Consider the following 20,642-nt stretch of genomic DNA (forward strand, 5'->3'; position numbering starts at 1 on the left):
AAACCCTAGAAATGGGAAGAAACGTAGTTGGATAACTTAATTGTAAACTAATCTAAATTGTGAGGGAATCACACATACAGAGAGGAAGCACATGTCAAATTAAACCATGCAAATTCATGACTTGGTCTTTAAGTCAAACCCTAAAAACTGCAAGAAAAGTAGCTGGATAAATTCGTTACGTATCGAAAACCTTCACATGCAGGCATGGCAGGTAGCACAAAAGTCTTTAAAAATGTAAAAAATAATGGCTGGATTAAATTGAAAATTATTGAACTCATTGACCTTTAAATGCCACACATGCTTCTCCCATCACACTTCAAAGATCTTGAAACCTTTCTCCTTCTGTTAACATTTTCCATTCTCGATTTCGATAAAGATGCTGCATTCCAAGTATCTCACAGCTCCTTCGAGCTTTCGGAGACAGTGTCCGTCTCGGAATCAGATGAAGAACTCAGTTGTTGCAGGCAACAACCTTTCATCACTCAATCACACGAGACCAATACTTTTGCCTATGATTACACGATCTCAACCGTTGAAGCTATCTTCAACGGTTGTTAAGGCATCATCCCAGGACACCACAGTTGCTACGCAGCCGAAACATGAAGGCAAGAAGATCAAAGGGAGAGTGGTGTTGATGAAGAAAATTGTTCTCGACTTGAACGACCTTAAAGCTTCGATTCTTGATCGTGTTCACGAGCTGTTAGGCAAAGCGGTTTCTCTAAGGCTCATTAGTTCGGTTAATGGTGACCCTGGTGAGAACTGAATACATAGTATTTTGCCTTTTAAGTTCGTAGATTAGATACATAAGCTCCTAGTTTACTTCTTAAATACTTAAAATCGACGTTTTTTGGATTTTTTTAATTTGATATGTTGCTTTTTGTAGAAAATGAGTCGACAGGAAAAGTTGGAAAGCCAGCATACTTGGAGAATTGGGTGACCACAATCACCCCCTTAACAGCGGGGGAGACTGCATTTGATGTTACTTTCGATTGGGATGAGGAAATTGGCGTCCCGGGAGCATTCATAGTTAGAAATTATCATCACAGTGAGTTTTACTTGAAGACTGTCACCCTCGAAGATGTTCCTGGTGAAGGTCGAGTCCACTTCGTTTGCAACTCATGGGTATATCCTGCTAACAAGTACAAAAAAGACCGTGTTTTCTTTGCTAACAAGGTACTGAAAATAGTCATTTCAATGCGCAAAAGTCCCCCACTAAATCAATAGATTGGTTCGTATATTTGTACAAAAAAGACCGTTTTCTTTGCTACAAGGTCGTTACAATCGCACGAAGTCCCCCAGTAATTAACAGATTGGTTTATGTGTTTGTGCAGACTTATCTTCCAGGTGATACACCAAAATCACTACAGAAATTCAGAGAAGAAGAGCTTGTAAACCTGCGAGGAGACGATGAAGAACGAGGAGAGCTTCAGGAATGGGACAGGGTCTATGACTATGCATACTACAATGATTTGGGGAATCCAGATAAGGGTCTCGAATATGCGCGTCCAGTCCTCGGAGGGTCTATTGAGTACCCATATCCTCGCCGGGGAAGAACAGGAAGACCAGCAACAAAAACGGGTCAGTAAATAAAATTCACTTCTCGTGCCGTCACTACTCAAACTCGGTATTATTAAAAAAGAATAGTCACTAAGATGTTTATACTTGTCTTGATAGATCCTAACACCGAGAGCAGGCTGAAGCTTATCCAGAGAGTAAATGTATATGTTCCGAGAGATGAACGATTTGGACCCTTAAAGATGTCAGATTTGCTTGCTTATGTCCTGAAATCCATCCCTCAGGTCCTTAAACCTGAGATAAGAGCTCTACTCCTTGGTAACAAAAACGAGTTCGAAACCATGGAAGACGTACTTAAACTCTATGAAGGAGGATTAGAGTTGCCTGATGGGATACTAAAATACGTTAGTGATAGCATACCGGAGGAGATGTTCAAGGAACTTTTTCGAACTGACGGCTAAAAGTTTCTAAAATTTCCGGTGCCTCAAGTGATCAAAGGTAATATAGTATAGTGTTGTATGTGCCTTCAGTTTCATATCTGCTTTTCTTTTTAACCGATCCTGGCATTTTAATGATTTTTCTACTAGAGGATAAGTCGGCATGGAGAACTGACGAAGAATTTGCAAGAGAACTGCTGGCCGGAGTAAATCCTGTTACAATACGTCGTCTCCAAGTAATCTTAACTTTCATGATTTATTATGTTGTATACATTTGTTTTTTCCCAATTGTTCATCCCTAATCGCTATAATTTCTGCATTAACTACAGGAATATCCACCGGCTAGCAAGCTAGACCGAGAAGCATACGGGGATCAAACAAGTCAAATAACTAAAGAACATATAGAACATAACTTAAATGGACTCAGCATAGATGACGCAATCAAGAACAAGCAGCTATTCATATTAGACCACCACGATGCATGGATGCCGTACCTGAGGGGAATAAACACAACTTCTACCAAAGCATACACAAGCAGAACACTCCTTTTCTTGAACAATGATGGGACTTTGAAGCCAATAGCTATTGAACTTAGCTTGCCGCATCCGGATGGAGATCAGTTTGGCTGCATTAGCAAAGTCTATACTCCGTCTAGCCAAGGCATCGAGAGTTCCATTTGGCAACTTGCTAAAGCTTATGCACTTGTAAATGACTCCGGCTGTCATCAGCTTTTCAGCCACTGGTATAACCCTTTCAAAGAAATAACAGAAAAACAAATCGTAGCATTTGCAATAGCAAAATAAATTCGTAAAATTTTAAATTTATGTTCATGTTTGTTGCAGGTTGAGAGCTCATGCAGTGACTGAGCCATTTGTGATAGCGGCAAACAGGCAGTTGAGCGTGCTTCACCCAATTAATAAACTTCTGCATCCTCATTTTCGTGAGACTATGAATGCAAACGCAGCTGCGCGACAGGTTCTCACAAACGCTGGTGGAGTAATAGAGGAAATAATCTTTGCTTCAAAGTTTTCGATGGAATGGTCGTCAGCAATGTACAAGGACTGGACTTTTCCTGATCAAGCACTCCCCACTGATCTGATCAAAAGGTAATATCTTGGTTAGTAGCATTTTTCAAGTACATTTTTCATCTACAATCGATGGCAATTGAAAGTATGTTCCGTTTTCTATGTTCAGAGGAATGGCGGTTGAAGATTCAAGTGCATCACACGGTGTGCGTTTACTGATAGAGGACTATCCATATGCTGCAGACGGGCTTGAATTATGGTCTGCAATTAAAACATGGGTTAATGACTATTGCTCCATCTATTACAAAAATGATCAAACGGTTCAAAATGATTCGGAACTCCAATCCTGGTGGAAGGAACTCCGCGAGGTAGGCCACGGGGACAAGAAAGATGAACCCTGGTGGCCTAAAATGCAGACTCGTGACGAGCTGATAGAATCATGCACAACTATCATATATATTGCTTCAGCTCATCATGCAGCAATCAACTACGGTCAGTACTCGATTGGTGGATTCGTCCCAAACCGCCCAACCATAAGCCGGCGGTTCATGCCTGAAGAAGGCACTCCAGAGTATGAGGAGCTGAGGGCAAACCCTGACAAGGCATTCTTGAAAACGTTTGCACCTCAGCTGCCGACACTTCTTGGAATGGCCACGGTGGAAATCTTGTCAAGGCACCCGGCTGATGAGCTCTATCTCGGACAGCGTGACACCGCGGAGTGGACAACGGATGCAGACATACTGCAGGCTTCTGAGGATTTTAAAAAGAAGTTGGAAGCGATTGAGGCCAAAATTGAAAAGATGAACAAGGATGAGAGATTGAAAAACCGGTTCGGACCGGCAAAGATCCCTTACACTTTGCTGTATCCTTCTAGTGAACCTGGACTTACTAACAAGGGAATTCCCACCAGTATCAACATCTAGATCTTCTCTTTTGTTTTTTGTTTATATTGTATTTTACTCATCTTATATGTTTTTTTTGTTTTTTTTAGTACAACGATATTTTTACATTAAAGGGAAGAGGGGTTCAGCAAAACCACACAATTGGTAGCCTAATTTGGTATCGAATTTGTTATTCACGAGATTTGAACTTAATACCTCTCACTTTCAAGTGAAGAGGAAACCAGCAGACGGTAGTACTGAATGATTATATGTAATTCTTTTTGTTTGTAAGAATAAACTTAGAAATACAAATATTGATTTCGGTATTCATAAAGATTTTAGCTACAGGCCTTTTTAGAAATTTGAATAGACGAAAAGGGTATCAGAAACCATGTCATATTACCTCCTTTTCGGACAATACTGCTGTAACTGCTCTGTTTAAAGGAGTGAATCCGGTTAGGATTCCCTTTCCCTCTGGGTTAGGTTTTCCTGTCCTAGTATTTTTTTTTTCCTAGTCCTAGTTGTGATTGTTACTTGTGCGATAAGTTAGCTTACTTGTATGCCAAGGCATAAATCTTTATACAATTATCTCGAGGCTTAAGTTATAATCGAAATCGTTGATTTTTTTTACCATTGTCTGAAGCTCATGCGCTTCTGAAATCGTTGAGTCATATATGAATTAATGAAAAAAAAAAAATTTACGGTGTATCACTTGTTACATTAATTGTCCATTTGTTCGACAAATATAGATGTCTAAACTTCTTCAAATCAAATGAATTTTTCTGAAGTAAATGGTTTCAGTTGTAAAATGATGCTACGTTGATGGGGAATAAGGAAAGAAATCAAGAAATTGTGGTGGGCAGTAGTAGGAGTAACACTGACTGAATCCATTTGAGCATACGAACAAACAGTTCTAGCAGTCCACCGCGAGTCCAAACCCACCGGTTATTTTTGCATCTTTATTAGGGATTGATATCAACATAATTTTATCAAAAGAGCTTTTAAAAACTTAAAAAAATACTTTTAAACGAGTCATAAGCGGCATAACCATGAAAATCACCAAATGAAGAAAAAAAAATTCAATTCATTTGATTCACCAAAAGGGTAATGAAGAGCGAAATTTTAAACTAAATTTGTAAATTAAATAATATATCATTAATAATAAAGAAGTAACTATATCTTTTTTTCACAAAAAATAAGCAACTATATCATTTGATTTAAAAATTTTGGTAGCTTTATCTTAGCCGAAAACTGTCACATCCTAGCCCGGGCCCCCACCACATACCAGGCTCGACTAGCACGCTATTGTCCGCTTTGGGCTCCTATCACACCCTCGCCCTCACGATTTTGTTTTTGGGAACTCACACGAGAACTTCTCAGTGGGTCACCCATCATGGGATTGCTCTCGCGCGAACTCCGAAGTCAGTGAGCTCCCAAAATGAGAATATACATATAAGGTTTACAGGATCCACTCTCTTGACCGATGTAGGACGTCGGCACACTTCCAGCTAGGAATTGACTTTGATACCAAATTGTCACATCTTGGCTCGGGTCTCACCACATACTGCGCTCGACTCGACCGTAGCACGATATTATTCGATTTGGGCCCCTACCACACCCTCATGGTTTTATTTCTGAGAACTGAGTTCGACTTCACCGTAGCACAATATTATTCGCTTTGGGCCCCTACTACACCCTCACAGTTTTGTTTCTGAGAACTCAGACGACACCCTCATGGTTTTGTTTCTAAGAAACGACATCCTCACGATTTTGTTTATGAGAACTTAGACGATAACTTCCCAATGGGTTACCCATCATGGGATTGATCTTGCACAAACTCGCTTAACTTCGGAATTCCTATAGAACCCAGTGAGCTTCCAAAATGCCTCACGCTAGAAATACAAGATCCATTCCTGGACGCGTGGGATGTTACAAAAACCATGTCGGATACAGAACTACAAAAACAGTTGTTTTTCAAACATAACCGCCGACTTCCTGCGCCAAAAATTGGTGCTTCTTCTTCCTCTTCACACTTCAGGAGAAAAAGCTCCCCAATTTTTAAATCCTCAGTCAAAAACTCCACTAGATTACTAAATAACCATCCTTCCTGCTTCCTTGCGCTTCTGCTGGCGGGTTCATTTCCGTAATTTTGGAAAAATCCAATGGTGGCTTCGGACTCTTTCAGCGTACGGATCGTCTCCGTCGACTACTACATGGCGCCGCCGATGCCAGGCCTCGATATCTCTTACAGTAGCTTCCAAGGTAAGATTTTCCCAGCAGAAACGACGCCGTTTGCTTGGTTAAGCTCATAGCCTCTTTCATTCTGCGTTTCATTGAACTTGGACTTCAATTTCTTCAATTTTTGGAAAGTAGATTTCAATTTCACTGATTTTTGTTAACAATTTGTGCAAACAAACAGATAATTAAGGTTTAATCTTCAAATTAGAGAAATTGGTAGTTCGTTAAAAATTGCAATTTTTGTGTGAATTTGTTGTTAATTGTGGTTCAATTCAATTATTTTTGAAGGTGGGAAGGTGAATGAGGTGCCAGTTATAAGAATATTCGGCGCCACGCCTGCTGGTCAGAAGACTTGCTTGCACATTCATAGAGTAAGATTGTTGCTTATTTCTTCATTTCTAAGTATAATTTTTTTGGTATTTCTTTCCCTGCTTTCGGGTACGCAAATTGAAGAGTTTGGATAGCTTTATTTATTGTCTTCGGATCATAAATTGCCACGTTAATTTTTCGTATTGGTCGACGGGGTACATGTTTCTATATAGTTGTGCTGCTACTTTGCCTTTTTGGCGCTTATTTCTTCAGGCTAATTAATATCTTTTATAATGTGCAGGCATTACCGTACTTATATGTGCCATGCGCTGATATCCCGATTCAGCTGCACCAGAAAGGTACATAGTGTGTTTTGAACTAGGCCAGCACCAAAAAGTTGAATGCTTTACTGGGTTGGTGTTATTTTTAGACTTACTGTGTTCTGTTTACCTGCTGGAATTTTTTTTTTGTAAAGCTCATTTTTTTTAGGAGATTATACATTTGTGTTCATTCTTGTCTGAAGTTTAGGGTTTGTTAAGTTTGACCTTCCTCTGTAGTTATGCTTTAGCACGTCATTTGAAGTCTGATTTGATACAGAAATATATTATTTTCCTGTTTGTTTGACCACACAGGTGATTCGTACACACATGATGTAGCTCTTGCTATAGAGAAAGCTTTGAAGGTATGCCTCATTGAATCAGATCAAATACACTATTATGTAGTGCATGTTATCTGGTTTACGGTTCCCTGCTTCACATGTCTGGTACTGAAATACAGTTTTAATGTGTTTGGTGTGAACACTTACAGCTCAAAGGTAATGCTGGTTCAAAGCGACAACATGTACATAGTTGCAGCCTTGTCCAGGCTAGGAAGCTTTATGGTTACCACTCATCGGAGGAGTTGTTTGTGAAGATATACCTGTATCCTAATCTTGTTTCTATGGATGTATATCCTTAGTAGTCTAGGAGTATACAATTGAACACCTTAACAAGAAACTAAGCTACTATCCCCATGATGTCTCTCGTGCTGCAAGTCTTCTTCTGGTACTATCCTCATGATGTCTCTTGTCTGTTTGAGATGTATTATTCTTACTATTGAGTTTTGACGGTTGATGTGTTAGAGATTTCTTCCCCATTCGTTGTGGTTATTGATTCTTTGATGTGAAGTTCCCTTTAAGTACTATCAATTCTAATTTTATAGTTTATAAAGTAGTAAACAATGCGGTTTTTTATTATCTTGGACATTTTTTAAGTGGAAGCATTTCATTGGAGGTTGTGAGTTCTTAATGATGCTTCTGATTCTGTCTTTTTATTTCTTTTATATTTCCAAGTGTTAAACTTGTTCAAACTATTTCTTTTGTAGCATGTGCACCTCTGTAAAATCTTTTGTCAACCAAAGATATTGATTCTTGTTGGCCTTAAAACTGATTCTTTGCAAGATTTCACATTCTATATGGAATTGAGCCTCTTACTTGTGATTATAACCCTTGCGCAAATTTCTCAATCAGATTTTCATTGAGCTTTTATTGACCTTCTTTAGATTTAAATGAAATTTGATGATCATGGATCGTTAAATGGGTGTATGTTTGTGAGTCACATTATATTTTGGCCTTGATTTAGCTTGTATTATAAAGTGGACTAAGTGGATGCTTGATTTATCATTCTTATCATCGGTTTTCAGGGAAGCTCAGTTTTTGATAAATGCTTGCAGCCTCATGAATCTCACATTCCCTTCATTCTTCAATTTATGGTATATAACTTCCTGCCTACTATTTTTTTCTTTGATTGTCAGTTCATAAAATTGTACATGTTAGCATTTGGTTGCTAGAGGACTAAGTGCTCCCAAAGTTTAACTATGATGTTTTGTCTGTTTTAATATTTGTACACATCTGATTAGGTTGTTTTGAAAAGGTTCATATATGTAACCACACAAAATGTGCCACTGTCCTTACATCCTCACTTATAAATTCATATCCTTTTTGGTAGGTTGACTACAACTTGTATGGGATGGGTCATCTACATGTATCAAAGATTAAATTCCGTCATCCAATACCAGATGTTTTCGTCCATAGAAGGTCTGTTTACAATGGACAGCCTAGTCAGAACATAGATAAAACGACTTGCATGTCTGCTGATTTGCAGGTCAACATTTTATCTTTTCTGCATTTCATATGTTTGAATTGACATTGTTGGTATTTATGCTTTTGGCCAGGATTTGATGAGCATGATTGTAACTTTGAATAATGTTCTTGTATGACGTTTTGGATTTTCATATCAGGCAGATATACGTGGCCATCTGTCTTTGGGTTCACCTGTTTGGATATCTTCCACAATTCCAGTTGATTGGACATGGAATTCTCCTGGTGAATTTGAAGGTTCCTCAGATCCAGACATTAACTGCATTAAACGTCAAAGTATTTGTGAACTTGAGGGCGATTCTACTGTAGATGGTTTGTTTTTATTCTCAGTTATGCCACAGAGATTGCGCTATCTTTCTTCATCACTGTTCTTTAGCTGATCAAATCTTTACTACTTTATGGTTTCACAGAGATTCTTAATCAGCAGCTTAAGATGTATACTTCTCTCTCACAAACTTGTTCAGATGTGAAGATGGTTCAGTCACTTATACCAATTTTGGAGGTTTGTCTTCATCTCATTCAATTGCTATATTTAATTTATTGTTATGCGTCTTACATTTGTTCCTTTCTTTTTTGGTCCTTAGGAGTGTGAAAGGACTGGAATACATGAGGCAGCAATACCACCTGATCCTGCCAAACCACTTCCTGAAGATGCTTTGAAAACTCTCTCGGTTGGTCTTGAATTTGACAACAAGCTTATTAAAGTGCACAGTGAAGCTGAAAGTTCTCTGTGTCGAACTCAATTAAGGAAAGATGTAAGGTCTGTGGAGCAGATGGCATCTCGAAAAGATGAAGGAAACTTTGCTGGACCCCAAACTGATAATCTTATTGATGGAGAAATAATTGGATCTCTGCCAACACAAGATTCTACAAAAGATAGTGTTCCAAATGCCAAACTATCATTGAATAAGGAACTTCCATCATCACAAGTAATCCCGACGGTAAACATGAAGGTATAAAAATCCTGATTATGCATCTCTTTTATCGCTGATGCAGATTTTTCACTCTTGGGAAATTCTTTTCTTGGCCCTGTGAATTTACAGGGGCTTGGCTAGTTTTTTGCGTTTCCTTTTATGGAACTTATTACTGCAAGTTATTTGGAACCGTGTAACTCTTAACAACTAATGATTCAACCTGCATAGCTGTGATGTCTTTTGTATGTTGTTAGAGGTTAGATTCTTTGGTGAAGCCTTTCCTTCTGATATATTTTGTGTCTTGGCAATGATAGGAATCATATGTTTTCTCTCAGGTTACAGATAGTGAAGCACTAGGTCTTCTTAGATGGCTTGCTACTTCTCAGGCCGCTGATGATATAAACTCTGATGACGAACTTGTTTGTGAGACAATTCTTAGTCCCTTGTTGCCGGCAACAACCATTTACAATGTTCTAAACAAAGCTAATGTGGATTATGAGACTGAATCCCAAAAGGAGTGTGAGGACATACTTGATTCGGTTGGTGATATGATTGACTTTGAAAGATTGCAAGAAAGAGATTCTTACCCTTCAGATCGAAAGAATTCTTCAAAAAGTTCGTCTGAGTATGTGATTCACCAGGTGGATGGTTGTGGGGATGATGATTTCTCAACTCCTTGTGATGGATCAGTTGGAGGCTTTTCTGAAATAGAGGGGAAGAGTGAATTTAGGACCTCCAGCCATCAGGTGCAAGATGCTAGCTCCAGCTTCAATCATAAGCACAAAAGGAAAAAATTATGGGGCTCTTTACCTTTCTGTGAGACCTCAAAGATGAAGACAGAAGGGGAACATGCCCGTTTACACATAGAAACAAAGGACCCTAGTGGTACAAGTTCTTCTGAAAATGAAGTGGGAAAACGTGCAGGCACTGGAACTTGTGACGCAAAAGACAGTAGTATGTTGGCAAGATGCTCTGTGAGGGACTTGATGAGGAGAAAGCGATCCTACCGAGTTGAGCCACCTGAAAGTAGTGGGAGGCAGGAAAACGAAGACACACTTCTCTGCGCAAAGCGTTTAGATTTTCGAGTGTCAGGTACTGATGAGCATGACAGGAAGCCTCACGAGTCATCTAACTTCAGGCTATCATTAGCTGACCAACAATCAGGAAGTTATAAGGCTTATAAATATGATGCTAAACCAACCAATCCTGGTTGTTCAATGTATGGTAAACTTCCACTGTGTTCTAGTAATGACAACATTTTACATGCAAGTCCGTTAGATGGAAAATTGGATTCCAATGTGTTGATTGGTGAAGAAGTTGGTGCTGGTGCAATGGCTCAATTTCGGAACTCCTTGATTACAGGCCCTTCTCAAGTTCCTTCTGTGAACAAAAGAATGCAGACTTGGTCTGCTGAGCATGAAGTGGCTGATGGAGATGGTTATGTTGAAAGTGGCTTTGAAAGCTTATCTTCCAAGGGTGGAGTATATGAAATGTCTTTTGAGAATCCCATGGATGCAAATGCCACAACTGTCAGTGCTGTTCTAAACAATGAGAGGTCTGGTGTCCTAAAACTGGGTAGGGACTCTGTTTCATCTGGGCTCAGACACCCACCGTCTGAGGTCATCTATCTGGATGATGAGGACTTAATTGGAATGACATTCCACAAGAAGCCTCCTGTTCCAGACTGGAAGGACAGGGCATCTAAAGACGCTTCATCTTTATACGATGGTATTACTAGCATTTGGTTAAGAAATATGTTTTTCAAAGAGTGGAAGTTGAAAACTTTTAAATATTGACCGATGATATTAGCATAAATGCCTTGTGCTTTGCATCCTTTAATATTGTTACCATTGATTCTATCTCTGACATTAAGTTGGTTCATTCATCATGCTTAGGTTTTAGGAATTATTCTGTTGATTGGGTTGGGTTCTGATGTCATGCTGTAGTGCTTTGCTAGAAATTATTGCTGACCAGCCTATGTTTTCTATTCAAGGAAGAGCTACGGATGACTATTTCCCCTTCTTTGTGGGAGATTTCCCAGACGAGAAAGAAATTCAGAACAAGTGTGTTAGAAGTGAATCTAGCTCTCATGAAGAATCTGTTATGGGTGTCCCGACTCACTATCAAACTGATGGCTCTTACTTGTATTTGTTAACACCTGCAACTTCACCCCCTTCTGCCGAAAAGGTGAATAGATGGTTGTCAAGTGATGAAAAAGGTATTTGCTAGAATTTTGTAGATTGAGGCTATTACAATTAGCTCTAAATTTTTGTTATGGACTTCTAGGTGCTACTTCTGATAGCAATGTGCCACTATCAATTTGAATCTGAAAATGATAAATTATTTCTTTTCTTGAAAGATATTAAACCTTAGAAAGTACAAATGTTTTCTCATGTGTAAACATTTTCTACGATCTTCTAGGAGTCTGACTAGTTTACAGAGTTCTTTGCTTAATGATTGGGACTAAAGTTCACCTGGATGTGGTTCTGTAGATGACATTCCATCTATTCTGCCCCAAGGACCTCAAGAGAATCATGAAAATCATGAAGAAGAAAGGAACCGTTTATGCACTGACAGGACGGGAATAGCGCAAAGAGAAGGAGATGCTGTTAAAGTTCAAACAAACTCCGAATGCTCACAAGATAATTCTCAGATTTCTGGCCCAGATGGGAGATCAAAGCCCACTCCTCTTAGTCAAATTGGATTCAGGGACCCTGCAAGTGTTGGCGCAGGCCAACAGCTGACATTGTTAAGCATAGAGGTATATAAAGTAGTAGTCTCGTCTTATCAAAACAGATAGCAGTACTAGTGTCTACTTTTATTTTTCTAGCTCTATCTGATTTACAAAATCACAATGATTTTTCTGGAATGATTTGTGCCTATGTTTTAGGTTTAGTGGGTTGCAATATTGTCAACAATTCTTTTTGTTGCTTTATGTATAAAGGTTCATAAGAATATTGTGATTAAATTTTTTATATTAAGTTTCCTCGAAACTTTCACTAGTTCAAATGTTTATTAGCATTTGCATTGATACAACTTGAATGCAACATTGGGGACAGGTTCAAGCACAATCAAGAGGAGATCTTCGACCTGATCCTCGGTTTGATGCCATCAATTTTATCTCTCTTGCTATTCAGAATGATAGTGATCCTATTGTTGAAGTTCATGTGCTTTTGCACAGTAAAGCTGAAGGTTCTCAGAGGTAAAATCTTATATTTATACTGAAATTTAAATACTTATCTTTCTTCGAATCTTTCTTCTACAATGAGTATGATGGTGCATCATCCTGGTTGGGATATTTGTAATGATTGTTTCATTTGGTAGTGACAATTTGGATGTTTTATATACAGTGGAATTTGTGGCCTTAAATTTTTCGGGCAATATGCTTAAATAACTGGAACATTATAAAACCTTTTGTAATATTTAAGAACAATGAAGATATACATATCAATACCATTTTCTAGGTAGTGTTGGCTGGCATTTTACAGTAGCTTATTGTGTGTTTCTTTTGCAGGAGTCTTGATGGAATTTCTGGCTGCAAGGTGTTGGTTTTTTATGAGGAGAAGTACTTATTCGATCATTTTATGAAAATTGTGTGCTCATTGGACCCAGATGTTTTGATGGGTTGGGATATACAAAGTGGTTCCCTTGGCTTTTTGGCAGAAAGGGCTTCATATCTTGGTATAGGTTTACTCAACAAAATATCTCGGGCACTGTCTGAATCCAAGGTGGAAGGTGAAGATTTAGAAGTTTTGGAGAAAGCAATACAAGATAAAATAATTCCTGAGGTGGTCATTGCCAATTCAGTTGTAAGAGAAGATCCAGTAATTGAGGATGAATGGGGAAGAACTCATGCCAGCGGTGTCCATGTTTGTGGTAGAATTATCCTTAATGTATGGCGGCTGATCCGTGGTGAGGTCAAGCTCAATATGTACACAGTTGAGGCTGTTGCTCAAGCTGTGTTGAGGCGAAAAGTCCCATATATTTCTAATAAAGTACTGGAAAATTGGTTTTCAAGTGGCCCTGGACAAGCCAGATATCGATGTATTGAATATGTAAATGAGAGAGCGAAGCTGAGCCTTGAAATAATGAATCAGTTAGACATGGTATGATAACTTCTTGCTTTGGTAATTAATTTCTAGCTTGCTTCCTCTGTGTGCGCTTGTATGTGTGTTTCATATGATGAGCATTCAGCGATGATATTAAGAGGTTGCTTTTTAGGTGCCCTTTATCCTTTTTTTCAAGCCTGCATTTCATTGGTTAGATTGGCCTATTCTTATATAACTTCTATGTCCTTTCTTTCCATTTGGGCATGATTAAAGTATTTCAATCGTCCCAATAGTTCTTCCATTTGGTCTTTTGAGATTAAACTTTTTATTTTTATGCTTATCTGATTAGTCTTCTAAATAAATGTGTATCTGATTAGCTTTATTGAGCTCGTAATTCGTCAGAGTAATGTTTACTCTCTTTTATATTTTTCTATTCCACTGCCTTTTTTATTAAGTTCATCATGACTGCTTTTGCAGATAAATCGAACATCAGAACTTGCACGTGTCTTTGGCATTGACTTTTTTTCAGTTCTCTCTAGAGGTTCACAATACCGTGTCGAATCCATGTTTCTGAGACTAGCCCATGCACAAAACTATGTTGCCATATCCCCTGGGAGTAAACAGGTTCTTACGAGTTATCTTTTACTCTTTCATTTCTCTCCTAATGATGCCCGTTGGTGGATTGCATTTTTCTGTTGTTGCATTGGATTCTTATGCAGCCGTGGATGATATATTAGACCATTTGATGACTCTGATGATTGATCTTATGTAGGTTGCTTCTCAACCAGCGATGGAGTGCATACCTCTTGTCATGGAACCAGAGTCTGGTTTTTATGCAGATCCAGTTGTCGTATTGGATTTTCAGTCTCTTTATCCGTCAATGATTATTGCATACAACCTTTGCTATTCTACATGCCTTGGAAAAGTTGTACCTTCAGAGGCAAATACACTTGGAGTCAGTTCGTTTTCACCAGATCCCCATGACCTTCATATTTTAAAAGATCAGATTCTGCTTACTCCAAATGGTGTCATGTATGTCCCCGAGAAGGTACTCTTTTCGTATTTGTTTCTGTTTTACAGATTTAATGCAATCGTATGGAGCATGCATTACAAGTTGATAATGCACTCAGAAGAGGGAGGAGAGAATAACTTCCATTTCTTGCTGTGAATCATGTGATACAGGTTCGCAAAGGTGTATTACCCCGTTTGTTAGATGAAATACTGTCAACGAGAATAATGGTTAAACAAGCTATGAAAAAGCTGTCTTCTTCACAGCAAGTTCTTCACAGGGTACGTTGCGTTATAGAATATAAAGTTTGTGTGGTTCCTCTTAGTTCTCAACACTAGTTGTTTGATATATGGATATTGTCCCTTACAATGTATGCATATGCTTCAATTGTTAACTGATTCGTACTCTTCTGAATTCCAACGTTTGATTTTTTGTGACCTATACCAAGATAAACAAAAGAAGTTTTATTCAATCGCAAAGTTTCGAAGCTTAGATTTATATTCTGTTATTAATTTTGTCATCCTTCCTTGGAATGCATGTTTGGTGTGGATGTGGTTCAGTTGAAATGTGTTGTTGAATGAGAAGCGACAAATGTCTTTCGGTGGAACATGTTGTGGGTCCATAATTTATCAAGGGAGCCTCAAAATATGATGCAAATTTACAACTTCATTAGTGCTTTTTGAAAGAATTGATTCTCAAAGATATAAGTTTTGACATTTTGGAAATTCCTTTTTCCATCGATTGTGCTCTTTTGAGTACGTAAAGGTTGAATTTATCATTTTTACAAGCATCACATTCTTTTCCAGATTTTTAATGCAAGACAGCTTGCTCTGAAGTTGATATCAAACGTAACGTATGGCTATACTGCTGCTGGGTTTAGTGGCCGCATGCCTTGTGCCGAGATTGCAGACAGTATTGTTCAATGTGGCCGTAGTACACTGGAAAAGGCTATTTCATTCATAAATGCACATGACAAGTGGAAGGCAAAAGTTATTTATGGCGATACAGACAGGTATCAGTCAATTTCTTATGATGAATTAGATGAAAATTACGATCAGATTATGCATCATGACACATCACGAGTTTAGTTCGGTGTGATTTGGTCTATTTGTGTGATTGCTTCTGGGTCAATGGAGATTTTTGTACCAGTTCTTTCTCTTTTATTTGTGCTGAGATGGGAAAATTAACTGGCCTTATGTTTGTAGCATGTTTGTCCTCCTAAAAGGACGCACTATTGAAGATTCTTTTAAGATTGGACGCGAGATTGCATCTGAAATTAGTGCTAGGAATCCAAATCCAGTTGCTTTGAAGATGGAAAAAGTTTACAGCCCGTGCTTCCTCCTTACCAAGAAGCGTTATGTTGGTTACAGTTATGAAAGCCCTGAACAGATTGAACCTATTTTTGATGCTAAAGGTATTGAGACAGTTCGTAGGGATACATGTGCGGCTGTTGCCAAGACAATGGAGCAGTCTTTGAGACTTTTCTTTGAACATCAGGATATGTATGAGGTACAAGCACATGCGTCATGAATTCCTTTTCGTATTATATTTCAACTGGTTTGATAAGAATCAAGGCCAAAAAGGAAAAAGAACAAGATGCCTAATAAATTAGAAATACTCTGTGTGGTGAGACATCCATTGATTGCAAGTCAATCCATGCTCCCATGTTACTTCTTTAGTTTCATGGTTATCTTGTATTTGCCGGAGCATTTTGCCTGAAATATTGTTTTGTTGACTTTACTTTCCATGGTTGGGTGATCACCGCTGTTTTTGTGCATAGGTCAAAACATACTTACAGCGTCAGTGGAAGCGAATCATATCGGGAAGGGTGTCTCTTCAGGATTTTGTATTTGCAAAGGAAGTTCGCCTAGGCACCTATCGGGCAAGTTCTATTTCGTCACTTCCACCAGCTGCAGTTGTTGCCACAAAAGCTATGAAAACTGACCCTAGGGCAGAACCCCGTTATGCAGAGCGAATACCTTACGTTGTGATCCACGGGGAGCCTGGGGCTCGTCTGGTTGACATGGTGGTGGATCCATTGAATCTCTTGGCTATTGATTCACCATACAGATTAAATGATCTTTATTACATCCATAAACAGATAATCCCAGCTTTGCAGCGAGTGTTTGGGCTTCTTGGGGCTGACTTGAACGAGTGGTTTTCAGATATGCCCCGGCCAGCCAGGGAAGCCTTTGGTAAACGCGCCTTTTATGCTTCCAATCCACACCGAACCAGAATTGATTATTATTATCTTTCGAGGCATTGTATCTTGTGCGGGGAGCTGGTCCAGGGATCAGCCCATCTGTGCAATAAATGTTCTGAAAACAAAAGTTGTGCTGCTGTAGCTGTAATTGGAAGAACTTCGAAACTGGAGAGAGAGATGCAGCAGCTTGCTGCTGTAAGTTCTTTGATCAGTTTTTTTTTTTTCAGTTTTTCGTTTACGACACATAACCTCTCCAATTTTTCATTCTTATAACCTTTGCTTTTGTATCCTTCAAATGAATTGTTACATTGTTTGACATATATTATTGAAATTCGCTTTTACGGATATCACTTCTCTTCTCTTGCAGATCTGTCGACATTGTGGAGGAGGGGACTGGGTCATAGGAAGTGGCATTAAATGCACTTCTCTTGGATGCTCGGTGTTCTACGAGAGGCGTAAGGTTCAGAAAGAATTACAAGGGCTCGCTTCTGTTGCTGCAGAAACCGGTTTCTACCCAAAATCCATGGTGGAGTGGTTTTGAAGACTGCAAGAAAATCTATTTCTTCTACTCTTTGGCCGAAGGCTATGTTGTTGTTGTATGGTCGTATCAGTTTTTTTTATTTTAGTTTTAGTGTATTTATGTGGTTAGCCATGATGTGGTAGAATATTAGTAGGGTCCAAATGTGTCAAGTAACATGTTTTTTAGTAAAATACTAATGGGCCCGCAAAGACGGGATTAGCAATCCCATACTTGTCGCCGCTTCGTGCTATTTGACATTTGACGTGACTTCATGCTATTTGAATCTAGACATGGCTTCGTGCCATTTGAAAGTTGACGAGGCTTCGTGCCATTTGAGACCGGCTTTGTACCATTCGGTTGCGGGTGCAGGTCACGGATCTCCAGTGGCCTACGGCTTTATAATCTGGTTCCGAATCGCAACGATGATGATGCTGATTCAGGGATTCCTTCAGTTGCCGAACTCCAAGGGCTTGGTTTGAACCTTCCTTCAGTTGCCGAACTCCAAGGGCCTACGGCTTTATACTCTGGTTCGAAATCACCATGATGGATACCCCGTTGTTGATGTTGTTGTTGTCGACAGAGAAGAAAGAGAGAGAACCGAGACGGTGGTGCTGATTCACGGGAGAAGCAAGGAAGCCTTCCTCTTGTTTTACTCCATTTTTGCCGAGAAAAGAGAGGGAAAGAGTCCCTGGAAGTTTGATGAGGAAGGAGGAGCTGCCGAGAAGCCAACAGGATCCTCTCCGGATCTTTTGGCGAGGATTCTTAGCATCTGTAAATTGAATTCGTTCATTGAGTGTGGTTAATTTTTATTAAATATTATTTATATTTAATTTTAAATAAAAATATTTAAAATAATTTACGATACAATGAACGAATATAATTTATGAATTTCTGAATAATAGAATACAATTTGAATTCGCTGAAATGGATTTGCGGAGCCCACCCTTGTCTCTTCTTTATTTTGAAGAAGATAAATATAAAATGTCCACCTGCGAAGTTCTAAAGAAAAGAAAGAGTTAAATAACTTTTACTGCTTTTTCTCCCTTCTCCTCGTCCTCTTTTAATTTTTGTCAATATCTGTGTGCTTTTGCCGTCAATCTCCTCTGTGCTTCCTCCCCCATTTATAGACTTGAGGGTGACAGTGGAAGAAAATCGGAATTAATATTTAAATTATTAATTTTTTAACGGACATATTTTATCATTTGTATAATAATACAATGTATATGCATTGAAAATATCTCTACTCAAAGCATCTTTTCGTTTCTTCTTCCTCTGGCTCCGCAGCATTTCTTCTTTCCTCCCTCTTTTTTCTACAAAACGCAGGTGTAAAGCTCATCACAAATCCTTCAAAACAAGCTCATCCTCTTCACCCTCTTGCCGCCGTTAAGCAAAGGTAAGCTTTTCTTCCCCCCTCTTTCTCTCTGTATCTCTCCTCCGGCTAGCAAAGGTATCCTTATACTGTGTTATTTTGCCGAGCAGGTAAAAGGAGAGCCAAATAGATCGTATACATCTGCTAAAATCTCTGATTCTCTCTGTACTGGAGACTTGTAGGGCAAGTAAGAGTAGTGAAACAGTTCCGAGAGTTTGTCTAGAGTTTAGGGTGGATAGGCTGAGTAGTCTTCCAGACGAAATTACTCATGGAATCCTCTCGTTGCTTCCATTTGGAGACCTCTCTCGCTTTGGGAGTTTATCCAAACGCTGCAGGGAGCTCCATTGGTCAACTCCCAGTTTCAGATTAGATTTGTCTAAAGTTGATATATCAACTTGTGATAAGTGGTCCAGGTTCGCAAATTCTGTGGATAGGTTCTTAGACCATCGTGGGGAGAACAGAATCCTTCACTTAGGTATTAGATTCGACGTCCGTGAACATACTTTTGGAAATGAAACCCCATGCATTTGTGAGGGGGTAGGACGTCGGTTTATTTCATGGATCGAAAATGCTTTGAGGTGCAAGGTTGAAATACTTGACCTTGATATCAGTAGGATCCATCTAGCAAATGGGGTAGGTGATATCACCATTGAGAGCTCATCACTAAAATCATTTAGTATTTCGAGCAACAGTTGGACAGTTCGTCGACTGAAAATCATCGGTCATAAGCTTGAAGATGTTCGCATAGATTGGCGTTCGGAGTGGTGTACAACAGTAAGCATATTTGCTTCAGATGTTGAGAATTTGGAGTGGGATGGGATTACTGTCAACCACCAGCTCGGGACCTTAGAAAGGGCCGAGCTTTCTTTGGCCGATGTCATACGTAGAGATCTGTCACCTGATGTCAAGGCAGTTGACTTCCTTACCAGCGTGCACCGGGTTAAAGCTTTAACTCTAAATCACAATACCATCAAGGTAAAGACACTACTCTTCTGGCAAAGTGTTATATGAAACATAATTTAGAGTGAGATGTTTAATTCTTCTTTTTAAATAAACTGCAGGCTTTGTTCAGGAAAGGAATACCACCCTTAGAGAACGTTTTTGATTTCTCTATGAAAATCGGAAACTTTAGTAGTGAATTGGTGTTGGCATTGGTCCCTATTCTTAGGGCAATGCCTAATTTAACTATCTTGGACGTGAAGTCTTCAACGCCGCCCCGTTGCCTTCTAAATGAAGTAAGTAAAATGTTCGGTTTGACGATTATCATTAGTTTCTTGATATGTTTTTGAAACTTTGCAATTGATCTACCTGTTTCCTTCTCAGTGTTCAGGTCTTACTATGGAATACTGGAGGTCAAGCAAGCTTCCTTTCCTCTCTCAGCTTAAGGAGGTAACCGTAGCCCTTAATCGACACTTCTACGGGACCAACCAAATCGAGTTCATAAGGTTTATTCTTGAGGATGCTCAAAGCCTGAGGAAAATGGTGATTATTCATCCATTAGGCCTTGGGAAGGGGCATCTGAAGAATTTGAATGAAAGCGAGAAGACTTCCAATGTTCGCATAGTCTATCGCAGGTTCAAGTAATCACCAGCTTCCCTACCAAACGCTCAGATATGTTTTCCTGGATTTCGACGTAAGCAGTCTAGTGCAGATTCACAAGCCCCACCTGCTCAGCCTCCACGTTGAGAGGGTCTTGAGAGCTTTTGGGGATATGGTTTTGACAAAGGCGAAGTGGGGTTGGGAGAGATTCGGCATTTCCAAGTTGAAGATCCAAGAAAAGAGCAAAGTGCAGATTGGGGATTTCTAAGTTGAAGATTCAAGAAAAGAGTGAAGTGCAGATAAGAATGATTCTGAAAAGAAATCAAGACACTCAAGAGGGGGGAAAAGTAAGATTCCCAAGGAAGATGATGTTGGCATTCGGGAGGTGTCTTCAACTTCAGAGTCTTCTCAAACTTTTATGAATAGAAGTCCTAAAGAAGCAAGAGAGGAATTCCATGGTGAGAAGGCTGATAAATCAAATGAGCCAATGCTGAGAT

General features: G+C 39.2%; 3 protein-coding genes across 4 annotated transcripts; all 3 read left to right on the forward strand.

The window, feature by feature from the left end:
• The first annotated feature begins 308 nt into the window (after nt 1-308).
• LOC137745934 (putative linoleate 9S-lipoxygenase 5) lies at nt 309-4,192 on the forward strand. Of its 2 annotated transcripts, XM_068485967.2 has the most exons (6): nt 309-752; nt 884-1,173; nt 1,332-1,578; nt 1,675-2,013; nt 2,103-2,188; nt 2,282-2,422. In XM_068485967.2, the coding sequence occupies exons 1-4, from the start codon at nt 377-379 to the stop codon at nt 1,974-1,976; spliced, it is 1,215 nt and encodes a 404-aa protein (XP_068342068.2). In that variant the 5' UTR covers nt 309-376; the 3' UTR covers nt 1,977-2,013; nt 2,103-2,188; nt 2,282-2,422. The 2 variants fall into 2 exon arrangements, with proteins under 2 accessions (XP_068342068.2, XP_088536933.1); XM_088680807.1 differs by lacking the exons at nt 309-752; nt 884-1,173; nt 1,332-1,578 and adding exons at nt 2,795-3,058; nt 3,147-4,192 and having other exon boundaries at nt 1,884-2,013; nt 2,282-2,694.
• A 1,625-nt stretch (nt 4,193-5,817) lies between these two features.
• REV3 (recovery protein 3) lies at nt 5,818-17,460 on the forward strand. Its single transcript, XM_068485886.2, has 23 exons — nt 5,818-6,120; nt 6,385-6,467; nt 6,707-6,764; nt 7,038-7,087; nt 7,213-7,325; nt 7,406-7,448; nt 8,086-8,154; nt 8,391-8,546; nt 8,683-8,854; nt 8,953-9,044; nt 9,127-9,495; nt 9,792-11,184; nt 11,450-11,674; nt 11,949-12,217; nt 12,516-12,658; nt 12,971-13,562; nt 13,983-14,129; nt 14,278-14,553; nt 14,688-14,795; nt 15,321-15,526; nt 15,720-16,023; nt 16,295-16,912; nt 17,085-17,460. Exons 1-23 carry the CDS (start codon nt 6,021-6,023, stop codon nt 17,256-17,258), a joined length of 5,760 nt encoding a protein of 1,919 aa, XP_068341987.2. The 5' UTR covers nt 5,818-6,020; the 3' UTR covers nt 17,259-17,460.
• A 1,260-nt stretch (nt 17,461-18,720) lies between these two features.
• On the forward strand, nt 18,721-20,325 carry LOC137746329 (putative F-box/FBD/LRR-repeat protein At4g03220; the record flags this gene model as incomplete). The annotated part of the gene is made up of 3 exons (XM_068486414.2): nt 18,721-19,581; nt 19,668-19,841; nt 19,930-20,325. Coding segments are annotated over 3 exons (1,296 nt in total), but the record flags the coding sequence as incomplete, so codon positions are not given.
• Nucleotides 20,326-20,642: the final 317 nt, after the last annotated feature.

This window comes from Pyrus communis, chromosome 12 (genome assembly GCF_041283825.1).
Source record: "Pyrus communis isolate YQ-2024b chromosome 12, ASM4128382v1, whole genome shotgun sequence".
In the NCBI taxonomy this organism is placed as follows: Eukaryota; Viridiplantae; Streptophyta; class Magnoliopsida; order Rosales; family Rosaceae; genus Pyrus; species Pyrus communis.

Bases quoted from the DNA above. Each gene is read 5' to 3' on its own strand.
- LOC137745934 (XM_088680807.1), top strand. From the start codon at position 2,438: ATGCCGTACCTGAGGGGAATAAACACAACTTCTACCAAAGCATACACA. The intron at 2,695-2,794 runs GTATAACCCTTT...TGTTTGTTGCAG, and splicing joins CATCAGCTTTTCAGCCACTG to GTTGAGAGCTCATGCAGTGA. The intron at 3,059-3,146 runs GTAATATCTTGG...TTCTATGTTCAG, and splicing joins CCCACTGATCTGATCAAAAG to AGGAATGGCGGTTGAAGATT.
- REV3 (XM_068485886.2), top strand. From the start codon at position 6,021: ATGGTGGCTTCGGACTCTTTCAGCGTACGGATCGTCTCCGTCGACTAC. The intron at 8,855-8,952 runs GTTTGTTTTTAT...ATGGTTTCACAG, and splicing joins GGGCGATTCTACTGTAGATG to AGATTCTTAATCAGCAGCTT. The intron at 14,796-15,320 runs GTACGTTGCGTT...ATTCTTTTCCAG, and splicing joins CACAGCAAGTTCTTCACAGG to ATTTTTAATGCAAGACAGCT.